Source organism: Artibeus jamaicensis, unplaced genomic scaffold (genome assembly GCF_021234435.1).
Source record: "Artibeus jamaicensis isolate MK-2021 breed Jamaican fruit bat unplaced genomic scaffold, CSHL_Jam_final contig_288, whole genome shotgun sequence".
In the NCBI taxonomy this organism is placed as follows: Eukaryota; Metazoa; Chordata; class Mammalia; order Chiroptera; family Phyllostomidae; genus Artibeus; species Artibeus jamaicensis.
The window spans coordinates 897,486-921,854 of NW_026521645.1; the positions used below are offsets into that span (position 1 = coordinate 897,486).

The window sequence follows — 24,369 nt, forward strand, 5'->3', positions numbered from 1 at the left end:
ATATGATCCAGCAATTCTACTCCTCGGGTATATATACCCAAGAGAACTAAAAACATGTATAACAGTTATACATGTATATTCATGGCATTGTTCAATAGCCAAAAAATGGAAATGGTCCTAATGTCCATGCACTGATTAATGAATAAACAAAACGTGGCATGTTTTTACAGTAAAATATCATTCAGTATTTAAAAAAATAATAAAATGTGAATACATATTACGACATGGATGAACCTTGAATACCTAATTCTAAACAAAAGCCAGACAAAATAGATTGTATATACATGATTCCACTAGGTAAAATGTACAGAGGGGAAAAAAAATCTATAGAAGCAGAAAGCAGATTAACAGGTTTTTAGAGGAGAGGGAGGGAGCAGTGATAAAGATATTCTGGAATTAAAGCATGGTGATGGTTATGCAATTTGTGAATATACTAAAAAACCCTAATTGTACACTTTAAAAAGGTGAATTTTGTAGTGCATGAACTTTACCTCAAAAAAGCTATAATTATTTTTTAAAGTGTCATGTACTGTCAGGGGTAGTAATGTATATATACTCATTTTAATGTATGATAATCTTTACTCCTAGACCCTTCTTTTGAAAATAATAAAGTTGGTTTCTCTTGCAGTGCCAAAATGATTCAAGTTCCAGAAAACATTGATTTCCCTGCTGAAGAAGAGAAAATCTTGAAGTTCTGGTCTGAATTTAATTGTTTTCAAGAATGCTTAAAGCAGTCAAAACATAGGCCAAAGTATGTGAATTTCTTTGGTAAAGATAGAGTCATTAAGAATAATCATTAGTTAGGCTGTGTTCCATTAAGGCAAGAACTCTGTGTTCACCTTTGCACTTCCAGAGTCTCCTAGGTCTATATAGTGGGTACTCTTAGTTGTAGATATGCAGTACATGGATGAGTTCTTAATAGATTAGATTCACTTTCTTTAAAAGATCTAAAAAAGATTGACTTGAATGTTTTAATAAAATTCCAGTGTTAAAAGCCTTTTAAAATTGAACTATTTTTAACTAGTGTGTACATAATCATCCTCTTCCTTTCCACTTTTCTCATTATCACCACCTCATTTAAGTACTTAAACTAGTTCTAGCCTTCTATTGGCATATCCCGCCTATACAGGTCTTCCATTCACCTAAAGACCAGTCCTTTTTTTTGGTCATGTGTTTCAAAAACTTTGGTTTGTGTGCCCAAAAACTTCATGAGATAGGCACTTGTTGCTTTATTGGACTGATAAGTAACTTAATTGTTCACTGTCAGGGTGAATAACTTGGGTTATGTTGTGGACTAAGCAGTGAAAACTGGGTGGCCCAATGGAGACCTCCCCAGCTCTCATTACTAGCTTTTTTGAAGCAGGGCTCTCATAAATAATCTAGTCAGTTATCTGAATTTCCTGGTCTCACTGCTTTTCTTCTTGAAGACTGCACTGTGCCAAGAGCCATCTATAGAAAAATGTCAAATTTTTCTGTTTTAAAGTTACTTAACATACTTTTATTATATCTGTTAGGTTTACTTTCTATGATGGGCCTCCTTTTGCAACTGGACTGCCTCATTATGGACATATACTTGCAGGGACAATTAAAGATATAGTTACAAGATATGCTCACCAGAGTGGATTTCATGTTGACAGAAGATTTGGATGGGATTGTCATGGCTTACCTGTGGTATGTGGGAGTTGCCAACCTTATGTTTTGATTTTTAAAAAGATTTTATTTATTTCATTGTAGAGAGAGGGGAAGGGAAGGAGAAAGAGAGGAAACATCAGTCAGTTGCCTCTCACACACCCCCAACTGGGGACCATGCCTGCAACCCAGGCATGTTACATGACTGGGAATCGAACTGGTAACCTCTTGGTTCATAGGCTGGCACTCAGTCCATTGAGCCACACCAGCCAGGGCTGATTTCTTTTTTTAATGAGCATTAAATGTTGTCATGTATATAAGTACGATGAATTTTTACTGTAATCAGACTGTTTCTTCTACTTCATTTCTATACTATTTATATTTCATTTTCTCTAGATTGTCTGAGAACTAATTTTTAAAAATATGTTTTATTTTTTAGAGTTGCTGAATTGCATTTGTTTTATAGGGCCAGGTTGTTAACAGTCTTATTGTCAATTTTCAGGAATATGAAATTGATAAGCTACTGGGGATCAGAGGACCAGAGGATGTAGCCAAAATGGGGATTATGGAATATAACAATCAGTGCCGAACCATTGTGATGAGATATTCTACCGAATGGAAGGTATGTTTGGTTATTTTCAGTAGAATGAACAAAAACTTCTAATTTAAATGGGAGTTGAAAATGGTTTATGGCCCTTTGTGCTTTTTTCTATGCTCCCAAAAGTATGGCTGTCTGTGTGAGGTTTTAACATGAAAGAGGTCAACCATCCTTTTTAAAGGAGTGTTTAGCTTCCACCTCCAACCCTAATGCTTGGACTGTAGCTTAAACTGAAGCCTCTTTTATTTCTATGTGCTTAATTAATCTTCTGTATTTAATCTTTTACCTGCCCACAGGAATCAGACGGTCCTAGCAAATAGATTAACTTGAATATTGTAATTTTTTAAAATCAGCAATTAAAATGAATTCTATTTCAGGCCCATTGTTAAATGAATTTTATTCCCATCTTGCCCATCCCTGTTAGCAGTAGAGCTCCCATATCTGGTACCTTTAGGTAACTGTGAAGTGCTGTCAGAGCTCCTACCCTTTCTTGTTTTTAAAGGCTTAGGAACAAAAGTTCTCAACTCCTTATTTCTTCCTTTGTTCTCAATTAATTATTGGGTCAGCCAAAAAGTTTGTGTGGTTTTCTTTCACAAAAATAAAAGACAAATTTTTCACTTTCACCAATAACTATTGACTTGGATATTTATGTCAGCTATCTCCCGCATGGTATAAGGTTGGTTGTTCTCAATGTCTCAATTGGATGGCTATCAATTTCAACTGGTCTGCTGGACTGTGGAGCATTCTCCATCAAGAAATCGCTACCAAGAGACTTCACAAACTACTTTTGACACCTTTGATAAGTCACAGTGCCTACTCCATACCCTGCACAAATCTATTTTTGCTTTTCTGTTGCTTTTTTTTTAAAGATTTTATTTATTTATCTTTAGAGGGGAAGGGAAGGAGAGAGGGAGAGAAATAGCATTGTGTGGTTGCCTCTCGTGCGTCCCCTGCTGGGAACTGGCATGCAATCCAGGCATGTGCCCTGACTGGGAATCAAACCACGATTTTTTGGTTCACGGGCCCGCACTCAATCCATTTAGCTACACCAGCCAGGGCTCTTCAGTTGCTTTTTTAAAAACCTTTCTTAAAATAATAAAGCTTTGTTATTGTTATTACTACTACTACTACTACTACTACTACTATTGTTATTACTATTTTATTAAAATGGCTACATAAAAATTCACCAATTTTGACAAGTTTTTTTTTTAAATTCACACTGATATGACAACTATCACAATATAGTCTAACAAATTGTTTTGATTAAAGTTAAAAGACAGCTAAGGTCTACTGTAGCCATCTTACAGAAAAAGACAAACAAACTTTTCAGTCAACCCAATTCTTTGTCTCTACAACTTAAAAAATGTCTGGCTTTTATTTTTTTCACCTTATCCATCTTCTTACCACTTTGACTTCTCAAAATTGCAGTTCTTCAGAATTCCCTATTCTGCTAATAGTATCACGCTTCAGATATTAATCCTCATGATCAAATCAAATGTCAAATTCCATCAAGTCTTTCTTCTTAGTATCTCTTATTTAGTCATTTATTTTCATTCCTACACCCTTTCCCTACCCTTTCACCTCTTTATTTCTGTAACAGTCTTCTAACTGGTCTCTTATTCATGTTCTTTTTGCCCACCCTGCCAGGTTATTTCTCTCACAAAATTCTGTTAATCTTGCTCTTCTCTGCTCAAAACATTGAATAACTTCTCCGTTGATGAATAAGAATTTTTTAATCAACTTGAAAAATCAAAGCTTTTAAGTTTTCCCCTTAATCTAACTTTTCTTTCCTGGTTGCCAGTAGGGAAAAATTCTGGTGATTATAATATGCATTTGGGTCTTTGTTTTCTTGTTTTTAAATTTTTCATTATGAGTTAATTCAGACTTACTAAAAATTGCAAAAGTAGGCCCTGGCTAGGTGGCTCAGTTGGTTAGAGCATCATTCTAATACACCAGCGTTGCAGGCTCAGTCTCCATGAGTGCACATACAAGAAGCAACTAATGAATGCATAAAAAGTGAAATAATAAATTGATGTTTCTCTCTCTTTCCCCCCTGCCTTCTTCTCTCTAAAATTAATAAATGTAGCCCTGGCTGGTGTAGCTCAGTGGATTGAACACGGGCCTGCAAACCAAACGATTGCAGTTCGATTCCCAGTCAGGACACATACCTGGGTTGCAGGCCAGTTCCCAGCAGGGGATGCACGAGACGCAACCATACATTGATGTTTCTCTCCCTCTCTCCTTCCCTTCCCCTCTAAAGATAAATAAATAAAATCTTAAAAAATAATAATAAATGTAAAAATATTGCAAAAGTAGTATGAAGAGTTCATCTATGTCCTTTACTGACCACCTAACACTGTCATAACCATAATATAATTATCAAAAGCAAATTATTAAAAACAAATTAACAATGATAAACTATGTGAAACTTTATTGAAATTTAACCAGTTCCACTAACTTTTATTTCTGATCTGTGATCCAACTCAGAAGCATACATTGCATTTACTTGTCGTACCTCCTTAGTCTCCTTAAATATGGAATATTGCCTCAATCTTTATTATTTATGACCTTGTCACTTTTAAATAGTACAAACCCGTTATTTTGTAGAAGTCCCTCGATGTCTAACTTCATGATTCAGTTTAGGTTTGGCATTTTTGGAAAAAATACTGAAGAAGTAACATCATACCCTTCTCAGTCTGTCATAATCGGGAGGCCTATGATAATGATGTCTCACTGGTAGTGTTAACTTTAGTCACTAAGGTGATCTGTGTCAGGTTTCTTCATTGTAAAGTCGGAGTTTTTCCTTTGTAATTAATCAGTATTCAATGAGGAGATTCTTTGCAAGTATTCTGTTTCTTATACTTTAACTCAGTAGTTTTAGTACCTATTAATGATTCTTTTTGTTTGTTTTTTATAAGATTTTATTAATTTATCTTTAGAGGGGAAGGGAAGGAGAGAGAGAGAGAAATATCAGTGTATGGGTGCCTCTTGTGGGTCCCCTGCTGGGAACTGGCCTGCAAACCAGGCATGTGCCCTGACTGGGAATCAAACTGTTATCCTTTGGTTCTCAGGCCCACACTCAATCCACTGAACTCCATCAGCCAGGGCTCTAGTAATGATTCTTGCCAGGAACACGTATACCTGTGGTGTTTGCCAGGTGGTAGTTTTGGTACACTTTAAAGGCATATTAATACTTGTAAATAACTATTTATATACAGGATGAATGCTGGAAAAAAGCAGGTTCTCAACCTTATATAGCATGTTGATTACAACATAGATTAACTTGAATCATTGATTGTTCTGTTTTCTCAAAATTATTGTATGTGGTGATAAAATAAAACACATTCGCCCATCTGGTTTGGTTCAGTGGGTTGAGCATCAGCCTGCAACAAAAAGGTTGTAGGTTCGATTCCCAAACAGGGCACATGCTGGGATTACAGGCCAGGTCTCTAGGTAGTGGCATGCAAGAGGCAGCTAATCAATGTATCTCTCACACACTGATGTTTCTCTGCCTCTCTCCCTCCCCTTCTCGCTAAAAATGAATAAATAAAATCTTTTTAAAAAAATAATACTTAAAGAGGAAGTAAAACACATTGGTGTGCAATAATAAAATAATCATTCTCTAATACCTAATATCTATATTTTTTTAGTCTACTGTTACCAGACTTGGCCGATGGATTGACTTTGACAATGACTATAAAACTCTGTATCCAGAATTCATGGAATCTGTGTGGTAGGTTTATTTGAAATTATAGATGTAATTCTACACAGGGGTGAGCAAAAGTAGATTTATAGTTGTTCAAATGGAAAATGCAACAATAAATAAATAATACAAGAATAAACTCTGTTTTGGAATAGCTTCTGGCCAAGATGGAGGCATAGGTAGACACACTGTACGTCCTCACACAACCAAAAGAAGGACAACAATTTTAAGAACCAAAAACAACCACACTGACAGATAATTGAACTATATGGAAGTCTGACAACCAAGGAGTTGAAGAGGCATCCATCCAGACCAGTAAGAGGGGTGGAAACGGGCAACTGGGTAGAGAGGACTCGTGGCAAAGTGGCAGTGGAGGACCGGGGTGGGCAAGGTGGCGGCTGTCAGACCCAGCTAGGCAGTGGATTGTGGAGGCAGGCATCCAAGGCAGCAGCTGGCATACCAGCAAGGTGGTGCAGGCAGTCCTACATCCACACACAGATAAACCAGGAGGAACAGCTGGGGAGCAAGACAGACCTTGCAACCTGGGGTCCCTGCAGTGGGAAACAAAGCCTCAAACCTCTGATTGAAACCAACGGTGGGGGATTGAGGTGGCAGCAGGAGAAACTTACAGTCTCACAGGAAAGTTCACTGGAAAGACCCATAGGGTCTGGGAAGGTACACAAGCCCACCCAACTGGAAACCAGCACCAGAAGGGCCCACTGTGCTTATGGATAGTGATAGTGGGGGAAGTGACTGAAATCTGGCAGAGAGCAGAGCAAGTGCCATTGGTCCCTCTTGACCCCTTCCCCACATACAGCGTCACAAAGCAGCGATGTGGGTTGTCAGCCCTGGTGAACACCTAAGGCTCTGCCCCTTATATGTAGCAGGTGTGCGGAGACAAAAAAAAAAAAAAAAAACTGGCCCAAATGAAAGAACAGATCAAAGCTCAAAAAAAACAACTAAGCTATAAAGAGATAGCCAGCCTATCAGATCACAGTACAAAACACTGGTAATCAGGATGCTCACAGGATTGGTTGAATATGGTCCCAAATTAGATGAAAAACTGAAGGCCGTGCTAAATGAAATAAAGGAAAATGTACAGGGAACCAATAGTGAAGGGAAGGAAACTGGGACTCTAATCAATGGTGTTGACCTGAAGGAAAAAAGAAACATCAACCATAACTGAATGAAGAAATTAGAATTCAAATAAATGAGGAGAGGCTTAGGAAACTCCAGGACATCTTTAAACGTTCCAACATCCAAATTATAGTGGTGCCAGAAGGGGAAGAGGCAGAGCAACAAATTGAAAACTTATTTGAACAAATAACGAAGGAGAACTTCCCCAATATGGCAAAGAAAATAGACTTCCAGAAAGTCCAGGAGCTCAGAGAGTCCCAAAGAAGTTGGACCCAAGGAGGAACACACCAAGGCACATCATAATTACATTACCCAAGATTAAAATGAAGGAGAGAATTATAGAAGCAGCTAGAGATAAGGAGACAGTTATTTACAAAGGAGTGCCCATCAGACTGTCGGCTGATTTCTCAAAAGGGACCTTACAGGCAAGAAGGGGCTGGAAAGAAGTGTTCCAAGTCATGAAAGGCAAGGTCCTACGTCTAAGACTGCTCTGTCCAGCAAAGCTTTCATTTAGAATAGAAGGGCAGGTAAAGTGCTTCTCAGATAAGGTCAAGTTCAAGGAGTTCATCATCACCAAGCCCTTATTATATGAAATGTTAAAGTGATTCATCTGAGAAAAAGAAGATAAAAAATATGAATGGTAAAATGACAGCAAACAAACAGTTATTAACAACCACATCTAAAACAAAAGCAAATGAAGCGAACAACTAGAATGAACAGAACCACAGAAATGGAGATCACATGGAGGGTTATCAACAGGAATGTGTGGGGAGAGAGGGGGAAAGGTACAGAGAGTAAGTAGCATAAATGGTAGGTAGAAAATAGATGGGGGGAGGTTAAGAGTAGTATAGGAAATGTAGAAGCCAAAGAACTTACGTGTATGATACATGGACATGAACTAAAGTGGAAGGATGTGGGTGGGAGGGGGTGTGCAAGGCAGAGGGAAATAAAGGGGGAGGATGGGACAATTTTAATAGCATATGCAATAAAATATATTTCAAAAAAAGACTTGCCCATACACCTGTAAACCTGCTTTTGCCCACCCCTGTATTAGCAGAGTGATGGTAAGTTGTTTTTTTGTTTTGTTTTTTAAGATGTAAAACTTCAGGGGTTTTTTAGAGCATTTTAAGGTTCACAGCAAAATTGAGAACAAGGTACAGGCATTTCCCATATGCCTTGTAACCCTACTTTCAACATCCCCCACCAGAATGGTATATTTGTTACAACTAAACCTTCATTGACACAATCACCCAAAGTCCATACTTTAAGGTTCACTATTGTTGAACATTCTGTGGTTTGGGGTAATGACATGTAACTATCAGTCTCATATTATATGGTTATTAAATTTTTTATTTTAGTTAATTTTGGATTCTAGATAGGTAATGAGATATTTATGTACATTGTCATATATAATGTCCCCAGAAGATTGAGCAGCAGGCCATAATCAAATACATTAGTGTTATTGCATCAGAACAAAGAATTGTTCACACTACATAGAATAAAGAATATAAATGGCCTGGTATCTATAAATCATACAATATCAGTAAATCACACAATTGTAGGCAAAGATATGGAGAAAAAGAATCCTCGTGCATTGTTGGTGGGATTGGAAATTGGTGCACCAGTATGGAAAAGAGCATTGAGGTTCCTTAGAAACATTAAAGATGGAACTGTCGTATGACCCAGCAATTCCCCTTCTGGATATTTATCAGAAGGAAATAAAACACTATTTCAGGAAGATACATGCACATCTCTGTTCACTGCAGCGTTATTAATAGCTAAGATGGTGAAGCAACCTCACTGTCCATTAATAGATGAATGGATAAAGAAGGTAGGATGCTTATATACAATGGCGTATTACTAAACCATAAAAATATAGAGTGAGATCTTATCATATGACAATCTGCAGGGACATAAAGGATATTATGCTAAATAAACAAACAAAGTCACAGATAAATGGGAAAAACTGGTTGCTAGATTGAAGGAGGTTAGGAGGCTGGTTAAAAAGGGCAAAGGGATTAAGGACAAATTGGTAATTATAAAATAGTCACAGAAATGTACAGTATAAAATAATGTTGAATGTCAACTGTTACTGAAAAGAAAGAATATGTTAAAGTATTTTTGTCAAATTGATTGGTATATAACTTAGGGAAACTGGTTTCGGGAACTTGTTTTAGAGAATTGAGTCTAACAGATTGTGTGCTTGAATTTTATACCAAGAGAAAAAGTATAGTGCAGTTACTGTTCTGTAACCATTTCAAAATGAGTTTTACTTATTTACTGTTAAAAGACAACTGTTGCTATGTCAGTCTTGATAGGTGATTTAACTTAAGCCTGCTATTATAGTCTGAAAATCATTACATATTATTGATGGGTAAAGAGACATCATTAAGGTTGTAAAATCCCTCTGTATATTACTCAGGTTAGTTATACATAATTACAGGCAAGTTGCAAAGCTGTTTTGTAGGAAGCACTTCACTGCATTGTAGGTACTTGTGGCTTATATTGTCTTCCTATCTGCCTGCTTTCATTTCTGTTAGTCAGGATCTGTTGCACATGCTTGGCACATACTCTTTGTCTTTGTGGAACAAGACACCTTGGACAGTTCTCAGACCATTTGACTCTGATGTGACCCTGTGGGTTCATCTCTAAACCCATGTACCCAAGGGTAGAAGCTGATCAGGTTTTCTGACGAGCCAGGGATTTTGAGAAGGCAGCTTCCCATTCAGTGAACAGCTGGGATTCTCATGATTAGAGCATCTAAAAACCAGGGTTTGTGTTAGACATGTGAAAGCTATATTTATGTTCTGGATTGGGGCTGTTGATCACTTAATTGTGGCTACCATGATCAAAAGGTTGAATTTCTAATTTTAATGAATTTAAATTTAAATGCGCACCTATGGGTACTATCTGTCTGCATGTTGGAAACTGCAGCTCTACATTCTACTTCTTGATTCACACAAAACATACTTGACTCAAGGGAAAATAGCTTTTGAAGTTTGTTGGTATTAAGATGTTAGATGTTAGTGTTCCTGAGGAACATCTTGGTATATAAGGCACATGGGCCTAGAGTAAATAAAAGAAATGTAGGTGATACCTTTAATAATGACAGCATTAGTAACAATGGTGATAATTTAGATTGAGTTGGTGATTTGAGTTTATAAAGTAGTTCCACATGGTCCTTCTGTCACTTACACTGCAGTGTTACCTGTAGTGGCCAAGCTGAGCACCACAACATCCACTCTGCAGACGTATATCAAGCAGACTGTTGCTGCTATTATTTCTTGATGGGAGAATGATAGTGAGAACATTGACCATTAATTTGATTGTGGTTGAAAGCCATGAATGAGTATTTAGCTCTTCACAGGGAGTAGAATAAGATGTGTCAGTGTTGTGGTCATTGGAGAAATTGATAAAACATTCTGTGCTTGATTTGGGGAATATTCAAGCAAAACCTCTATGAGCTCAGTAGTACACTGAAGAAGAATTCATGTGTAAATCTTTGTGCAGAAACTGATTATTCTGAGGATGATGTGTGGAATTTTTATTAGTGTAATTGTGCAATTTTGACTATTCATTTTACTTTGATAAATAAAATATTTTTACATTTTCTTGAATAAACTTTTTTTTTTTTTTTTGGCCTAAAAATGTAAAGTACTTCCATGTGAATTTTCCCACCTCATGTAAGAGCCCTCTGGATTGGGATAGGACCCTGTTTGAGATAAAGTGGTTGCGACTTACCTGAGATCATGCAGCTAGTTTTATTGCTCTTAGACTTAAAAACCGGGTCTTGCAAAAACTAATATAACACTCTGCAATCCCCTATGAGTGTTTTGCCTCAAAGTATATACTTTAAGATTGAGTTTAACATTGGGAAATTTATTATAAAACATCACTTTTTAAGCTTTAAGCCAGAGAATGCTGTAAAAATGTGGTTTTCATAAAAATTTATCGTAGCAAAGGGGAGGGGTTTTAATTCATTTATTGTGACAGCCACATAGGAATTCTACTATACAGAGAAATTTTAAAGTGGGAAAATTTCAGGATTCCTTTCAGTGGTATCCTAGCATCCATTTGGGAGAATTGAGCAGTCAGAGGAGAATCTGGGATGACTGTTAACTGACATTTGTAGTGTTGTATTGAATACATTTTGCTTAAAGCAACATTATTAAGTATTCAATAAAAGTAGGAGAAATAGATTCTAATCTTGGTGATGTAATACTGTCTATTACAATAAAATGTAAGCTGTAGGCAGTATACCAGAAAACTATTACAAATTAAAACTTAAATGTCAGACATAGTAGAAATCAGTTTTTCCAGCATTCATGAAAAAAATAAATATGTATATTGATTTGTATAGTTTCATATAATTGGTGCCTTATTATACAATATGGTGCCAGTTACTTTTCTCAGTCAACATTAAGTTATGAACATGTTTCCATGTCAACAGATAGTTAGTACTTTTATGTCTACATAACGTCTCATTCTGATCTGTTGTAATTTACCAGAGAATCTTCAGAGACATTGTGTTTTCACATCTTTGGTTGACACGAACTATAAACATAACCAGGCATAAATGTTTGCATTTGGGGAAACAGAGTTTAGGTTATATAACTATTCTAAAACTTTGTCTCTTTACTTGCTAGGTGGGTCTTCAAACAACTCTATGATAAAGGTCTTGTTTATAGAGGTGTGAAAGTGATGCCCTTTTCTACTGCATGCAACACTCCACTTTCCAACTTCGAATCTCACCAGAATTACAAGGTAAGTAGGACATCATTGGGCATTATGTACCTGGAAATTTAAATGGTTGTCATGATCAAGGTAACTAGTCTGAATGTGAAAGGCTGGCCCAACAAGTCTGGTCAGTGTGATTGTTAAAAATCACAGCACTACCAAGTGCTGGTAGTACTGCCGGTCACTGAACTAAGGTTTTGTTAAGATTGAAAGCAAGGGATTACCTTTTCCCTGTGAGATATGTGAATAATGTCTTAGTTAATGTGATAGGTTTTGTTTGTTTTCACCATATTTTCATGCCTCTGGTTTATAAGTTGAGCTCTGCCCTGTTTCCCTCCTGTTACTGTTTCATAAGTTGTTGGTTTGGGTGACCTTGATCCCTCACCTAAGATCTCATAGTTCATTTATTTGTTAATGGTATTTGGGAAAAATCTGATTGAGGGTTGGTGTACAGTATTATGATCTTTTTTCTAGTGAATAGAATATCCTGTCATTGGCTTGATAGAAGATTTTGGACATGTCTGATATTTATAAAATATACTACTTCAGACAGATAGTCAAGGTAATAAATCTTCTAAAACTATCTGTGAACTGTCTGTTCTCATGTGCGTGTATTCAAGAGGTTGTTTTCATTTCTGAAAATTTATCTAATCCTCTTTGTTTTTAAAGGACATTGATTTTGGGGGAGATTCTTACTTTATAGCTCAGATTTGGAAATACTATTAAGATTTGTATTTCGAAAGCACTTCTCATCTTATAGAATGCTTTTCTTCATATGTTCAGTTTTATCTTTGCAAATTCTGATGTGGGCATGATGATCCTGTTGTCTCCTAAATACCTGTGCTAGTGCTAATAATTAATTGGTTGTACTTTTTTTAATAAAATATTTTATGTACATACAAATGTAGAGAATTATATACTAAGTGCTATCATTTATTTTGTAACAATACCATGGTACCTTTTTTGCACCAGTCATCACTTTTAAATACTTTAAAATTCTTTAATTCCTTGATATCATTAGTGTTTCTCTTTGTCTCAAATATCATACCTTTGTCTCTCGTTATTTTTATTTTGGTTTTTTAGTCACATCTAAGAAAGGTTTATGCATGGTAATAACTGTCTTTTTGATCTGTATTAATCTGTAGGTCTCCTTTTCTCTTTCTATTCTTTTTCTTGCAAATTATTGTTTAGAAGACAGGTTTTGTCTTAGAAGGTTTCTACAATATAAGTGTTTTGCTTCTGTTTGCATGGTCTAATTTAACGCTTTCTTTGTCCTTTATATTTTTTATTAATTGGTACCTCATTTTTGTATTTGTTATTTCCTTCATGTATGTCATTAATAGAGGTCAGTATTTGCTTATGGTTTTGGGGGTGTTGTCAAGGCAGGGAGGTTAAAATTCATCAATAGTTAAATGTACAAATCTTAAGTGTACCATTTGATGATTTCCAGTAAGTGGCATCTCTTTTTTGTAAAAATACATAAAATGCTATAGATAATAGTTGATTAGTGTTGCTTCTTTTCACTTTGTGGAAGTGGAAAGAACCACTGTGTATTTTTTTATATCTAGCTTTTCACTCAGCATTATGTTTCTGATGGTGATCCATATAGTGATGGATTTTTTGTTCTAATTTTTGTGTGAGTGAATATACCACGATTTTTTTACAGCACTTTTCTACTTCCTTCCTTATATCCTTATAGGTAACTGTGGTGCTGGAATTGACATTTCCTTCCCATGCATATTTTTATACTTTTACTATCTGCAAAAATATCCATTAACGGTATTAGCATTGTTCTGCATGTTTTCAAATCTCACCACTGTACTTACTCTGCATCTTGTCTTTTATACTAAACAATATTTTTTAAAGCTTCTTCATCTTGATACATGTACTTTTAAGTTTATTTTAACTGCTTTGTAGTGTTTCATATAACAAATAGGTTACAATTTATTCATTTGGTAGACATTTGAGTGGTTTTGACGGACATAGCTCTGAACATTTTAAATATAAATCCTTGTATACTTATGCTGGGTTTCCTTTGGCACCAATTTTTAAATGTTAGACCTTCATAATAGCTTGTGAGCTCCTACAATTTTCAAAGGTTACTCTCTTTCATAAACATTCTCTTGTTGGGAAAGAGCAAGCTGTGCAAAAGTACACTGAGTTTCAGGAGAAAGGCCTTCCAACTGTTCCCAAAGGTAAACCAACTTGTAGTATATAAAGTATTTGTTATTTGTCTGAATTTTTAGTTTTTAGTAGTCTGGTTAGTTGGATTATTTTTTTTTAATATTTTATTTATTTATTTATAGAGAGGGGGGAAGAGAAGGAGAAAGAGTGGGACAGAAACACCAATGTGTGGATGTGTGGTTGCCTCTCATGTGTCCCCTACTGGGGACCTGGCCTGCAACCCAGGCACGTGCCCAGTAGTGGGCATGCCAGGGGTAACCACACATTGAAGTTTCCCTCTTTCTTTCCTTCTCTTCCTCTCTCTCTAAAAATAAATAAATACAAGTCTTTTTAAGAAAAAAAAAAAAAAACCCTATCAGCCTATCAGTAGTTCTCCCTTCTCCTGGTTCCTTAAGTTAGCCATGCACTTCTCACCCCTACTTCTAACTTCATTAATTCATTTGCTGATTCTAAGCTATATATAAATGGTTTCGTACAGTGTGTTTTTATTTGTGTGTGCCTGGCTTCTCTTGCTCAAGATTGTTTGAAAGTCATCCATGTTGTGTTTTATAGGTCACCATTTTAATTGTTATCTAGTATTTTATTTATTTATCCTAATATTGATGGGAATTTGGGCAGTTTTCAGTTTGTGTTTCTTATCAGTAGTGCTGCTCTGGACATTCCAGAACTTGTCTTTAGGAGAGCATATACTATATCTATGTCTTTTAGATACATAACCAGTAGGAGTGGAGTTGTTGAGTCAAAACATATACTTCTACTTAGTAGCTTCAGAACACAAGTTGGCAGTCTTTAAAGGGACACCTAGTAAAAATTTTAGGCTTTGTGAGCCAAATGGCCTATCTCAAGTACTCAGTTCTCTCAAAATCATTCTTTGCTCTTGAGATATATGAAAACAGGGTGCAGTCAGATTTGGCCTGTGAGCTGTGGGTTGATGCCTTTCACTGTAATATGTACTAGCATGAAGTGCCCCAAAGTGGTTGTACTGATTTATATTCCCACTAAACAGTTGTGATTATTCTGCATTCTCTCAACACTTAGCATTTTCTCTTTTTTACTTCAGCTATTCTGTAACAGAGGGATCTGATCAGACTGCTGGGGAACAGGGAAGAAATTCTGAGAGCCAGTACCTCCCCTCTGCCCCCAGAAGGGAGGGTTTACAGGAAGTAATGAGGGCAACTCAGGATTGAGACTCAGGATTGGGGTTTGATAGGCATGCATGCCCCAGAACAACTAATGCAAGAAGCACTAACCAGCATGCAATGCCCCAACAAGTGAGCAGCTCGTGACATAGGCAGCACAGAACCTAAGCCGTCTGTGTGGCCAAATGCCCCGCCTTGGGCTAAGACATTTGTGCCCCTGTTCACCACTGGGGAAACTTCTGCCCCTTTCTACAAAATGGCAGCCAGAAGAGGAGCAAAGACACTGGGAGCCTGACAAACATGGCAGGTGTTAGAGCACATAGGTTGAAAAGCCAGATGTTTCATTGTGCTTGGGTTTGTGGGCCAAGACATTAAAATAGATTACTGGGAAAAGCACTCTCTTCTCTTTGCCTTGTGCACCTGATTGGGGTGAGGTGTGGGGGCTGGTTATGGGATGGGCAGATGAAGAGCCCACTCAGGGCTTTTCGCCTGCAGGCAGAGTCCCACACCAAGATGTGTCTCAAATCACAGGCCCTTGAGATACATCTGCTCTGCACCTCAGGAGTCAGACTATGCCGTGTTCTTTTGCTGAGAACAACATATGGAGGCATGGGCTGGGAACACTCACCAGCTCTGAGACAAGAGTAACTCTTGTGAGCAGGGGTCCCACGGATGGAGATTCTCTTACATGACCAGTTGGAGTGATCTGGCAGTACACCCCAGGCTCTGGGGAAGAGAGAAGAAGCTGCATGAGACAATGGCAGCTCTGGAACCCTGAAGTGTGTGCACTCCGGAGCCAAAGAGCCTTAAAACTGAAGAGACAGAGAGTCTTAGTATCGCCTCCTTGGGTTCCAAAAGGATAAATGTGTATGATGGGTAACTTCTGGGCATCAATTTGGGTTCCTGTCTTTCTGGGAACAAGGGAATTTCTGTGTTTTGTGGAAGAGGTTGACTTGGAGCAGGGATGTTCCCAGTCCTCTCAAATTTGGTACCTGTTAATAAAAACCTCTTTCCTTCCTCACCTATTTCTGGGTTGTGTTTGTTCACAAATGCAGGCAGCCAGACTCCAAGCTTCTTGGTTACAATTCTCTGAATGTGTATTGGTTACCAGTAAGTTTGTTTTTTTCTTTATGAGCTGAATTATTATTTGCAGCCATGTTTAAGTTTCCACCCCTTGCCACACAACAAGGCAGTGAGTTGACTGACAAGGTGTTGGGGCAAGGAAAATGACTTTATTCAGAAAGCCATCAAGTCAAAAAGATGACAGACTAGCATCCTAAGAACCATATTTAAAAAGTGCAGGATGCAGCTTTTTATGTCAAGGGAAGAGGGAAACAGGAGGGGAAGAGGTGAAAGTTATTTTAAAATTGACATATTACTTTATGGTTGTATTATAAAATAGTTCATTGTAATAGTGAAACCTTCACTATACATATATATCCCTCTTGATACACTTAAAATGTGTTGTTTGTAACTACAGTCATGCTCCATTTAAGGGTCTATTAGGTGAATTTATCCTTGTGAGAACATCAGAGTGCACTGAACACAAACCTAGATGGAATAGCCTACTGCACAGCTATTGCTCTGTAGGGGAGGAAAAATAAATTCCCTTTACCTTCAGGCCTCTTGGCTAAGACATCCCTGTAATAAAAGACAGGTTTATAGGAAAAAAACCAAAGACATTTAATAGTATGTATAGCTCCTCTATATGTGGGAGGGACCCAGGAAAACAAAGTAACTTGAAAAAATGTAGAAGCCACCTTAAAATAACATCTTTTGCTCAAATTATGTAAGAGATATTAGGGGTGGCAGGAGTCAGTTATGGTAAGTTACCAGGAAAATCACAGAAAACAAAAGGTTGCTATGCAGGTTTAGGGACTTGTCATCTTTATTGATAAGGGTATCTAAAGATAAGGCCTTCCACTTCCTGGCACATGAAGAGGAGAAACTTACAGATGGAGACTTCCTTTACAAATGTAAATATCTTTTGCAAAAACAAGCTGCTACTTGTTTTCACAACTTCTCCCCTTTCTGCTCTTTCTTTAATTGACCTAAAGTAATCCTTATCCAAAATAGACATACTTTGGGATGGCATAACCCAAACGGTTATGTCAACAACATAATCTGTTGCCCTACAGCTCCTAGACTATAAATCTACGGTATGTTACTATACTGAATATTGTAGGCACTTGTAACACAGCGCTATTAAGACTATGTAATGCATTACCTTACAACCTAAGGAAAGCTATGGCATTACTAGCCTATCCTATAGGAATTTTTCAGCTCCCTTATAATCTTTATGGGACCACCATTGTATCTACAGTCCACTGACCAAGTGCCATTTTGTAGTGTGTAATTGTTAAAACGTTTAAAGTGTATTAAAGTATATATTGGTTTTCTTACTATTTTATTTTTGTAAACATATCAAGTGGTTTTTGAAAAGTTCAGTTTATTCTGAATATCAGTTTATTTTACTCTTTAGGATTAGTTTCTTTTCTTTCCATGTCTGTTATAAATTTTGTCTCATTTTATTTCAGGATGTTCAAGACCCTTCAATATTTGTAACCTTCCCTTTGGAGGAAGATGAAAATGTATCTTTGGTTGCTTGGACAAGTACTCCCTGGACTCTCCCTAGCAACCTTGCCCTCTGTGTTAATCCAGATTCACAGTATGTAAAGATTAAAGGTAAGTGTGAGCCTGATTACTTATGATTAATATGAATAAAATAATTTTAACATTTTGGGACAAAATGAAAGTTTCATTTTTTTGGAATAAAAATAGAAGTTTTTAGAAAGTGTTAGACTTAGTCAGAAAAATAACCTCTAAAAGAGGTTCGTTTTTTTCTAATCTGTTAAAGAACAAAATTCAGCCAAATAAATTTGAAGGTTTAATTGGCTTTATTAAGTGGACAGTATACCATTTAGCAACTAAAAGTATACTGCTAAAGGTTATGCAAAATTTAAGATTTTTTTTAGGAAGAGAGTGAGGCAAGGGGAGCTATTAGGAAAAGAAAAGAAAGGATTTATTTTAGACCAGGACATCTGAGTTTCAGGGGGGGCTGTTTTTTTTTTAAGATTTTATTTATTTATCTTTTAGAGAAAGAGAGGGGGAGAAACATCAATGTGTGCTTACCTGTTGTGTGCCCCGACCTGGGGACCTGGTCCACAATTTAGCAATTGAACAGGCGACCCTTTGGTTTGCAGGCCAGCTCTCTATCCACTGAGACACACTGGCCAGGGCTGTTTGTTTTTGTTTGGGGGGGAAGCTCACTGCAAATGTTTTTTTATTATGCAGATTGCCTCTTTTTTTCTGGTGTCAGGGTGGTGAGAACCTATTCCTCAGATTAACTCTTTGATGTTGACCAAATAAATATAGACTTTCTGGGAAAGATTGAAACAGCAATTAGGTCAAATAATAAACTTCGTTTTAGTATCATGGGCTTTTTAGAATGACTGAGGCCATTTTGGCTCTTGTTTTCTCTTCAACATATTGAAAATAAACACACAAAGTAGCATAGTACAAATATATAAAAAGTAAAAATTCCTTATAATTTTCAGATTTTAGTACACCTCTGTACATCATGCCCCTGTTATAAGTGAAGTTCCTGAGATTCAGAGAGGTGGCATTTCATCATTATTAGGAATCTCTCATGCATGTGTTTTTTAAAAGCACCAAGCAATTTAGTCAGTTCAGATACTAGCTATCTAGAATTAGCATCAGATCCCACACATTAAGGGCTCAGTCCTACAACACTGTCCCCACCACTGCACCCCCACTTTAGACTCCAGTTGCAAGTCCAGGTTGTTAACCAGTGCTTCTGACTGACCCATGATCTCAGGTTTGATTAATTTACTGAAGCGGCTCTCAGAACTCAGAGAAACATTGTATTTATTAGATTACCACTGTGTTATAAAAGGATATTATAAAGGGTACACATAAACAGCCATATGAAAAAGTTTACAGGGTGAGGTCTAAAGGGTCCCAAGCACAGTTTCTTTCCCCATGGAACTAGGGTAGGTTACAAGTCTCTCATCACTTAAGAAATTCTAAGCATTTTAACAGCTCTACCAGAACGGGGACTGAGACAAAATATGTGTTTATTATAAATTCTAACATTGCTGCTGATAGGTGTAGCTCTAGGTTTTTGGTAGTCCTGACCAATAAATTGGACTGAGTACACACACAAGGTTATGTGTAACATGCAAGGTTTATTAAAGAAAGTGTATCTCTTAACCAACAAAGTGAAGTGCAGTTAGCGTGATTTATAAAGTAAAGTATACTCCCGAGATAGGAGAGCGGGTCACCTCCTTTGCCAATAAGGAACTGACCCACTTCTTCCTAAGAGAGATTGGACAGGGGTTTTTCTGAATCTTTTTGTCTCCTTTTATGGGCTTTAGGCAGCACGAGAGGAAAAGGTGAATTCCGTTGTTTGATTTTTGTGGGCTTCTTACTACACATGCTTAATTAGTTACATAACCTTTAAGCTTGTGCTCTGGTACCTTTCCCACGATCTCCTTGATTGCCGTCTCCGGGATCAAGCAGCTGTGTTAATTCAGTAGAATAGCATAATAATTAGATTACTTTGCTGTGTATAATGCACATTTTTTTCCCGAATTTTTGAGGGAAAAATAAAGATGCACATTATATACGGGTAGTGCCTGGAATCTCTTGTATTTGTTCTTGTGTTTTATAATTATTTGTAACAGAAAATTTCTTGTACCACAATATGTTCAAAAATAAATGCTAAAATTTCTCTCTAATACAAAAATTAAGTATCTTAAAACAAACAAACAAACTCAAAAATTAAAATAAAAGTTTATTTTCCTGAAATTGGGCCAAAAACGTGGGTGCACATTAATACATGACAGTGCATTATACTCTGCAAAATATAGTTAGTGGGGTAAAATGGGTTAACTGTTAGGTAGTCAGTGACACGGGATGTGAAAGAGATCACAAAGAATAATGTGCAGAGAGTAAAGTATTTATTCACTCTCTCAGAAAGGAGAGGGGCATGGTATGGAGAGATACTCCAGAATTAAGAGGTAGGGGCTTTGAGCTTTTATTGGGTTAGAAAAGACCAGGTAAGCCCTGGCTGGTGTAGCTCAGTGGATTCAGCACGGGCCTGTGAACCAGACAATCACGGTTCGATTCCCAGTCAGGGCACATTCCTGGGTTGCAGGCCAGTTCCCTGCAGGCCAATTCCCAGCAGGGGATGCATGAAAGGCAACCATACATTGATGTTTCTCTCCCTTTCTCCTTCCCTTTCCCTCTAAAGATAAATAAATAAAATCTTTAAAAAAAAAGAAAAGAAAAAAAGAAAAGACCAGGTAGTTGCTGTTTTGTGCCTCCTGAGCTATTGGTGTAACCAAGCAAACTGGGACCTGTCCATGTGTCACCTTGGTGCATACCCAACCAATCAGTGTTGAAGGAGACAGGAAACTTACCTCGGGGTGGGCTGGGAGCATTCCTGCTCTGAGCCCTGTTCTGCCATGAGACCCAGCACTTTCCTTGCTCCCCATCAGGTAATGAGCCAAAAAAAATGCCCAAAATTCCCCATATCCTTATCTGTTCATAAGCCAGCTGTTCAAAGAATTCTCTATCTTCTCTGGCATGTGTGTGCACTTGTGTGTTTCATAGTCACCATCCTCTTGCAGCAGCTCTCTCCTTCAGGATCTAGCGTATGTTGTTCTTAGCCTCCATGTAGTAATAGTAGTCCAGGAAAACATGTGCCAGGTTACACTGATTCCTGGTGGACTCCTGGGAATCCCAAGACAGTGGCCTCTCCGTATGTCCTTCAGAGAAGCAGAAGTCAGCATTCTAGGCATCTGTTACGAATCCATGGTTGGTTCAGCAGGTTACCACCTAGCTCAGTCAGCTCTCTCCTTACACCCTTCTTCAGCCAGTGTGGCTGCTCCTCACTACCTTAGGCTGCATGGCAGGATCCTAACTCCTGGCCATCATGGCTTCTACCTTTCACACCAGCCTCATGGTTGACTGCTTCACTACAAACTGCATAGCTGCTTGCTGTTTTCTTTCTCAGACCTCGGCCATGAGTCTGAAGACTGAGAAAAATCTTCAGACTTTCTCATGGATGAAATTCCCCTCATGGCTGAAATTCCCCTGGACTCCTTCCTCATGGCTGCCAGTCACTACTGACCTCATGGCCAATTGGGCAGTTCTTCTCTACCCTTTGAAACCTCATGGCTGCTTCCCTTCCTTTCTCTGAGCCTGCTCTTATTTTTTAAATGCTGACCCAGAGTATCCTATGTGACCTCGTATCTGGCTCATCCTACAATGTGCTACTCTTGCCAGTTACCCCATATCTTTTACCTTCTTTCGGCTTCCATCTTCACTCACAGCAAGAGTACCCCATGACACAGGAGCCTGCCCTCCTACAGGCATTGTATAAGCTCCCCAGGCGAAGTCTGAAAGTCAAGTAGACCTTTTACCAGGGTTGGAAGCACAGCTATCAACTTGCCATCATTATGAAAAGTATCTTAACCTCCATATCACCCCCCACCCCCATCCTCCAACTTTGGAATGTGGGAAGTATTTCCAGTTTGCACCTCATTTCATTGGGGCATTGCAACATGAGACTACGGTGTGTTCCAGTATAATCTTATGCCCGTGACTGTGGGGAGCAGTTAGGTCTGTTCTTTCCAGTAATTTCCAGTCCTGGGGACAAGCTCAGAAGAGAAAAATGACAGTTATGTTTAACAAGGTCATAGGCCTGCTTGGCATATTGTGCCATGATAGCAAATGGCACAGACTTTATCCTTTCATTAACTACCAGTGAAGTTTTGTGCACAAGCATGGTCTCTACCTAGATACTAAAAGTCATTTTCTGGCAACCAGGACAGTAGACTGCAGCAACAGAAGTGCAGTCTCAGCGTTTCTCCTTTGCTATGCTGTCTCCTGCTTGAGTATCACAGAATTTGTATCAAAACTTGACTTTGCGTCTTTCATATATTCCCTGGTAGAGAGTTAACCACAGTCTCAATGAGGCCATTTCAAAGATACTTACATGAAAATAGAAGATTGGAACTTTCAGGGTTTTGATACTTTATGAGGGAAAGGGTGAAGCAAAAGTAGAAAAGAAAAACTGAGAAGAAAAAGGAAATCCACCTTACACGACAATCAGCATGACCCACAATAGCTTTTGTTGCCAAGAGAGAAATATTGATAAAGGAATAGAGAGGATTGGGGGTCAGAAAACAAGTAATTATTATTTACCTATGCTTTGGAAGTGGATAGGACCAAGATTTGGTTTCTTCCCCCCCCCCCCCCCCCCCAGTTAGGAATTTCTTTCTTTTTTTTTTTTTTTTTAAATTTTATTTATTTATCTTTAGAAGGGAAGGGAAGGAGAGAAATATCAATGTATGGTTGCTTCTGGTGCATCCCCTGCTGGGAACTGGCCCCTGCTGGGAACTGGCCTGCAACCCAGGCATGTGCCCTGTTGGGGAACTGAACCACGATCTTTTGGTTTGCAGGCCCGTGCTCAATCCACTGAGCTACACCAGCCAGGGCTCAAGATTTGGTTTCTTATGATATCTGCTGGGAAAGAGCTGTTTGCACACACAGCCTGGCTCTGTAGCTGCTTCTCCATTTAAGTTCCCTATTTCACCTATGAGACAGCCATTCTGTAGTGAGCCTGACAGTCTTAGGAGCCATCTGACTGAGATTTCGGTCATGTCACTCTGCCTGCCTCTTGTACTTGGTGGACTACGTATTCTGAGTTTGAGTTCAGAAAATGTAGACTCCACTTGTAATAAAGTTCCTGTGAGGTCAGGACTGGTGAGTGTCAAAATTATTTATAGCAGTCTGTCAATGAATTTCAAAGGCCTTCACGGAAATTAATATTCTCATTTTTCTGATGGTGAATTTTCATAGGCTCGAATAAATTCTTGGATATGTCATACTTTATAGGTGGGAGTTTTAAATTTTGTAAGGCAATTTTTCAGTATCTGTTAAATTTTAAATGTTTTAATAGATGTTCCATTTTTTTCTATTTTTAGGGTAAGGTCCTCCATTTCCAATAAGAATACAAAGAAACGTACTACAATACCCATTATCCCAATGTAAACAGTTCATAGTGTATTATGTGAAAATAAATTTTAAAACTATATTGAGTTACATTTTACAATTATTATTATTAGAAAGAGGGGAAGGTTGGGAGAAAGAGGAGAGAAACATCAGTGTCTGGTTGCCTTGCGTGCGCCTCCTGCTAGGAATCTGGCCCACATGTGATCGAACTGTTAACCCTTTGGTTTTGCAAGCTGGCACTCATTCCACTGAGCCACACCAGCCAGGGCCTACAATTATCTTTTAAAAGTCACCCATTGACATAATATGTATATTACTATATACATAGAAAAATATCTGGGGATATGCAGTCAAATATATGGTAAGTAGTACCTAAGGGTTGATAAGATTATAGGGGACTTTTATTTGTAAACTTCTTAGTTTGTTAATGACTTTGAATCAGTCACATATATATTACCTTTGGTAGGGGAAAATAAAGATCAGTTTACTACAAATGGGTAGAGGTGCAATTTACAACAATTCATGAGCTGCCTAACAGCTTTTGTTGTTTTTGTCTTTTTAGTATCCAGAAGGAAGTGTGTAGTGTTCTTTGTAGTGTTTCTCTGTGAGTGCTGAGCACACTGATCGTAGGTGATACAGGAACCACTGGAGGGAGAGCCGTGCTGATTCATGTCTTTAAGTGATATTCACAGTGTCAGTATCACTGAAGTCCACTTTTTCTATTGGTCTCATAGATGTTGTCAGAGGAAAATCACTCATTTTAATGGAAGCCAGATTATCAGCCCTCTTTAGATCGGAAAGTGACTATGAGATCCTGGAAAGGTAAATATACAAATTATTTATTTATGCATGTGTGTCTTTAGTTTAAAAAAAGAAGATAACTTTATTACCCAAAAGCTGTATAATTCCAGTTTAGCTTTTAGTTACTGATACCATTATTTGCATGTTTGGTAATGTGCCAACATTTATGACTAAGGAACACATAAATGAGTAAGGGAGTAGTGATTTCATGTGGCTCCAACCTAATTTCTTTGATAGCCTAAATATAATTGTAAGTTTGCCTTTCTCTTTTTTTTTCTAGGTTTCCAGGTACCTATCTCAAAGGGAAGAAATACAGGCCCCTGTTCAATTATTTTGTAAAGGTGAGCTTAGGGAGCCCTACCATGGTGGCTCTCCACAGCCCTTGTATTGTATTGATA

General features: G+C 37.8%; 1 protein-coding gene and 1 pseudogene across 4 annotated transcripts in view; both read left to right on the top strand.

Moving 5' to 3' along the window:
- Window positions 1-24,369, top strand: part of IARS1 (isoleucyl-tRNA synthetase 1) — a 109,470-nt gene that overhangs the window by 5,518 nt on the left and 79,583 nt on the right. For all 4 annotated transcript variants that reach the window (XM_037157068.2, XM_053662794.1, XM_053662795.1 and 1 more), the window contains exons 2-9: window positions 629-751; window positions 1,515-1,671; window positions 2,132-2,251; window positions 5,878-5,960; window positions 11,714-11,831; window positions 17,665-17,812; window positions 23,905-23,992; window positions 24,252-24,312. In XM_037157068.2, the coding sequence (XP_037012963.2) occupies window positions 629-751; window positions 1,515-1,671; window positions 2,132-2,251; window positions 5,878-5,960; window positions 11,714-11,831; window positions 17,665-17,812; window positions 23,905-23,992; window positions 24,252-24,312 (898 nt within the window). The remainder of the gene's footprint in view (window positions 1-628; window positions 752-1,514; window positions 1,672-2,131; window positions 2,252-5,877; window positions 5,961-11,713; window positions 11,832-17,664; window positions 17,813-23,904; window positions 23,993-24,251; window positions 24,313-24,369) is intronic.
- On the top strand, window positions 9,967-10,530 carry LOC128627003 (U6 snRNA-associated Sm-like protein LSm8; annotated as a pseudogene).